General features: G+C 36.6%; 1 protein-coding gene across 1 annotated transcript in view; it reads left to right on the forward strand.

Moving 5' to 3' along the window:
• RAD17 (RAD17 checkpoint clamp loader component) overlaps positions 1 to 4,261 on the forward strand; it is a 29,694-nt gene extending 25,433 nt beyond the window's left edge. Inside the window, 4 exon segments of the mRNA XM_015413960.1 lie at positions 404 to 550; positions 1,309 to 1,429; positions 2,675 to 2,732; positions 3,666 to 4,261. Coding sequence (XP_015269446.1) covers positions 404 to 550; positions 1,309 to 1,429; positions 2,675 to 2,732; positions 3,666 to 3,927 — 588 coding nt within the window. The 3' untranslated portion in view covers positions 3,928 to 4,261.
• Positions 4,262 to 5,246: the final 985 nt, after the last annotated feature.

The following is a 5,246-nucleotide window of genomic DNA, read 5'->3' on the forward strand; positions in this document are numbered from 1 at the left end:
GGGGGGGGGTTATTAAGATGAGGAACGGAATTACCCTTTGTGAATCACAAGTATCACGGGTCCTAACTTGTAAAGTATATTTATGAGTTCAAAACGTAGGAGTAGTACTTAGTAGTATTACAAGTGCTAATATACTGCCTAGTGTATTTGCATCTCTTTATGTTAATCTGTTTTTTAATTACTGTTTGCAACTCTGCAACTTCAGTTATTATGTCTTATAGGCACGACCTATACTCTGGGAGTATAGTGCATCTGTGGTTGCAAGAGGCATAATGCATTCGAACAGAGCTAGAGCCTTTGCCCAAGTGCTAATATACTGCCTAGTGTATTTGCATCTCTTTATGTTAATCTGTTTTTTAATTACTGTTTGCAACTCTGCAACTTCAGTTATTATGTCTTATAGGCACGACCTATACTCTGGGAGTATAGTGCATCTGTGGTTGCAAGAGGCATAATGCATTCGAACAGAGCTAGAGCCTTTGCCCATAGCAAAGGAGGAATGGGCTTTCGACCCCTTCATAAGCCGCAGTGGTTTCTAATTAATAAAAAGGTAATTACTTTGTGGCTTGCTAAAATGTGCTTCTAAGTATTCAAATTCAGATGTGACTCTCGATACCCTTTAAAAATAGAACCAAATTGTGGAACACTACTTTGATCTGATGTGGAAAATATTTGTGATAAACCTCTGTTACTAAATCAGACGATTCTCAGTAAGGGTTGTTGTGTCTCATCATGCAAAAGAAAATATTCTGGAGGAGTCATCCCCAGAATATCATCTGGGGTAGTCCAACTGTACAAGCATCCAGGAGGTAATACAGTTCCAGGCTACCACATCAGCAACATCTGTTCTAACAGGTGCCCTACAGCATCCTCTGCAGTATTACAGGGGATCCTGAAATGCATCTCTTGGGTAGTGAAGGGTAGCTGCACAGAGTAAAAACTGACTTGGGCCAGCCTTTGGAGCTATTTATATGATTCCCCAAGAAAAATTGCAGTAAATTTTATTGGACTGGCAGCTGGATTAGAAAGAAATTAAAGATTTTAAACTCCTGAAATTGCATGGTGGATAGGTCACACCACTTCTCAATAGCTATTCTACAGAGCAGTCTTGCCAAAGAATTTAACAGGGTAATAGTTACAATTTATTAAAATCAGTTTTTTGAAGTATGGTAGGCTTAGATTAAAAAAAACACCTCTATGTTCAGTGATTATACTGATGTACAGAGGACAGGCAGAATTCCGTTTGTGTTGTTTATAAATGAATAAACTTTTTGGATACAATACTTGTTTGTTCCTTCTCCTTACTAGTATCAGGAAAACTGCATTGCTGCAAAATCCCTCTTCTCAAGTTTCTGCTTACCACCAACGTGTCTTCAGACCCAGCTATTACCTTATCTTGCCCTGCTTACAAATCCAATGAGAAACCAAGGTATGCTTAAAGCGTTAAATTTCTCTACAGAATATGATTGGAAATGAAATCAATAAAAGCGAAACTTGGTCAGGCAAATAAGAGCAAAGCATAAGTACCAACATTTTTAAAAACTCTGTTAATTCTGGCATGGTTTATACATAATGGCAAACTGTGGTCTCCTGCCACCTAAATGAGATTGGTGCTTCCTTGAGCTAGAACTCTCATCAAGTAAAAGAAAATACTCTTCCCTCCTTACTCTGTTTACACATGGTGTTTTTTTCAGCAAAAATTTACCGTTATGTCCAAGTTCCTAAACCATACTTTTCATGTTCCCTGCAAACAAGGAATATCCAAGGTGATTAATCTTGGTCTGCGGGCAAACTGCAGTCACACTATCATGGGGGCTGTTTCATGACATCTGTGATATCCACAGGCAATAGCCAGTATGTTGGAAACAATCATGTAGCTATGTTATTCACGTGATCTCAGTAGTAATGCTGATGCTAGCAAGAGAGAAAGAATGGCCAGAAAACTATTAAAAGTACTACCAAGAATACATACCATGGGGGGGGGTTATCACTATAAAATCCTTTGCACTTTGCAATCTAGAAATTGGGTGTGAATGCGGGAAACCCAGGTTAAAATCCTCAGCTGGCTTTGGCAAACTGTTGCCTCTCATGCTATATTACATGAGCACAAGGTAACATACTAATGTGGCAAATCTATCACAAAAACATGATTGCTTAAGCACTGAATCCTGTCTATCCTTTTTTGTGTTTAACATTAAACCCTTTGCATAAGGAGAAAAAAATTACTTGTTATCCTACTCTTTTATTATTGATAATATGCAATCAATATATTGTAACATATCTATTCATAGTAATTTACATTCAAAATACTTTACCTGTGTTTATACCTTTGCACAAACCAATAATGTGCATTATTAGGAGCACTTGTACCATCAGCACTTCTTACGAATAACCACACTACATTTTATGTAAAAGAAAATGAACTTTGTTTTGTGATTTCCAAGAAAGATGCTCTAAGACAACCCTATGATTTAAAAATGGAATACTACATCTTATATTCTTCGGTTCTAAGAAAACTAGTGGCTTATATATATTTGCATAGTTGTGCAGCATTTACCTTATACATCTAAATTTCCTAAATTAAATTGAAACAAAAAGTGTAGCAAAACCTCAACTCTAAGTGAAATAGATATAAAATTACACTTAAGCAGCACTTTTTGTTATCGTTTCTCAGGTCAGATTACTTTTATTCAGGATATTGGAAGGCTCCCTTTAAAGAAACACTTTGGAAGGTAAACATTAATATTGTTTTCTCAAAAAGTATTATAAAAGGAAAATACCTGTTATGCCTATTTTGCAAAACTGCATCTTTCTTTACTATCAGAATGTCATTTCTTAAAACTTAATGTAATCACTCTTGGATTAATGTTACTGTGTATTCTGCACAAATATAAGGTTCAACAAACAAGTGTAAAATCTTATGTAGCCAACCACACCCTTGAAAGCTCAAGGCAGCTGTCAACAGCATTTAGATATCCTAGTGTGTTAAATTGCAGATTAGCATAAAAATGTGGACTTTTCTTTTCCAGTCTTTCTGCAAAGTGTACAAGATATCATGTGTTCTTCTTCATACCTTCTAAGCTTTCTAGATGGACTGTACCATTCAACTTTTAGACAACTTAAGGTACATTGGTCCACACCTACATACCTATCTCTGACCATGTCGTTTACCTCCTGGGTAAGCTAGATCAGTCCACAGCAGTTCCAGTATGATTGCACATGCACATACACCTGGAACTGCTAAACCTTGATTCTCTTCTATATTGTCTGCAGAGAATTAGGTATATAGTATTTGTTTCCTTCTTTTTTTTGTGGTGGCCTACATACACTTAGAGAAGAAATACCTGCCCTTTCCCTCCAATTTTAAAAGCAGTGTTCTACTATGTTGTCATAATTGGGGTGAAAAGGCTGACTATTTCTCAGCACACATCCACAGCACCAAATTTTATCTTTTTTTTTTTTTTTTAATCACAGCCATAGAATGTTTCCTACACCTATGGTAGTACAAGTTCAGAATAGTAATTGATGGGGAATTAAGTTTTTGCATGTTGTAAATCTTAGTATGGAGGAATAATTGATATACCTGAATAGTGTATCTTCTGGTTGCTTTAGAGATTCTGAGTTTGTACGCAAGAGATAAGTGTATTGCTATTGTTGTTTCATAGGTTGAAGCTTTAAACTCTTACTGATAAAGATTCTGCCATTCAACTCTCGGACAGCGATGATGAAAGTGATTTTGCTGGGATGCATTCCACAAATACGATGATCCAACTGGAGAAAAACAATGCTAGTGGAAAGCATGAGTCAGATCTTTCTGCCAGTCAGGCTTTTGGAAATGAACTGTCATGCAGCCAACCTCAGCCTGTGACAGCACAAGCAATCATGGAGGAACATGAACTCAACATAGAGGAATATGATAGTGACTGAACTCTGGAACATGGCAATACCAATGCTGTTTGTTATTATAATTTTAGTCGAATATTTTATTTTGTAAGAATTCTTATCCAGAAAAGACTGTGAAAGTTCTTGATGAGACATTTGCCATGTCTTCACATTTATTCTTTATATGGTTACAACACTGCATCTATCAGGATGTTGCACCTCTGTAATTTTGAGTCTACTATAGAAAGCCCTAATTATATCAAATGTAATCCAAGATTTTGTTCTCCAGCCACATGGGTATGTATATTTAGGCACTGGATTTCTGTCTAACAGATGCTTGTGGAATATTGTCAGTAGTTCTGTTAAGATTTCATACACTTAGCCCTAATGTGAGGTGACAGAATTTAAATTCTGGATTGTGTACTATTTAAGATGTAAATAAACACCTAGGTGTTCAATTTGTTAATAGTACGTTATACAATTATAGAGGTTTATAAACAAACATGTACAGTATTTTACATAATTGGTCTTTTGAAATATTTTGCTTAATTTATGCAGGAGAATTAAAGTCTTTCAACAATATCTAATTGCTTGCAAACACTGAATGAAAATATAAGTACTTCTAACAGATCAGTTATACACAAATCTAAAGGTTTAACTCCAATTTAGTGGCTAGATGATTAACATGAAAATAGGTAATTAATATTGTAAACATGTGCATTATACTCTTGCTGTAAGAGATAATCATGTTACTAAAACAAAATTTGCCCTAACAGGATTCTTAAGGGTTCAGTATTCCTGTCAGAAGCAATGTGGGCTTAGGAAGGCCAATGATTTTTCTGGGAACATGTGATTAAAGGAATAGTTTAAGCTTTTAATAAGCACACACACATATGCCCCATGCTGGACTGGGAGGTCAAAACAGCCTTTTAGGCCACACCCCCTTGCTCTCTGCACTAGCAATGGAATGTGTTCTCTTGGATTCTGGGCTATATTAAATACTGCATGGACAATGTTGCTGTGGATAGGTGCATACGGGTCTATCCTAATCAAAAACCCTGGATGACGAGAGAGGTACAGTGACTTTTGAAGGAGAGGAATATGGCCTTTAGGTCTGGAGATATGAACCTTTATAGCACTACTAGACCCAACCTGAAAAGAGGTATTCGACAGGCTAAGCTGGGCTATAAGCAGAGGATTGAGGATAATTTTAATATGAATGACATGCAGCAGGTGTGGCAGGGGATTCAGAATATAACTAATTATAGACCAACTTTTGCTGCCATGGATGGAGACCTTGCATTGGCGGAGGAGCTTAATCTCTTCTTTGCCCGTTTTGATGTGGAGCCAAAGGGGACAGCCAT

This window comes from Gekko japonicus, unplaced genomic scaffold, assembly GCF_001447785.1.
Source record: "Gekko japonicus isolate JY-2015 unplaced genomic scaffold, Gekko_japonicus_V1.1 scaffold1923, whole genome shotgun sequence".
Lineage (NCBI taxonomy): Eukaryota > Metazoa > Chordata > Lepidosauria > Squamata > Gekkonidae > Gekko > Gekko japonicus.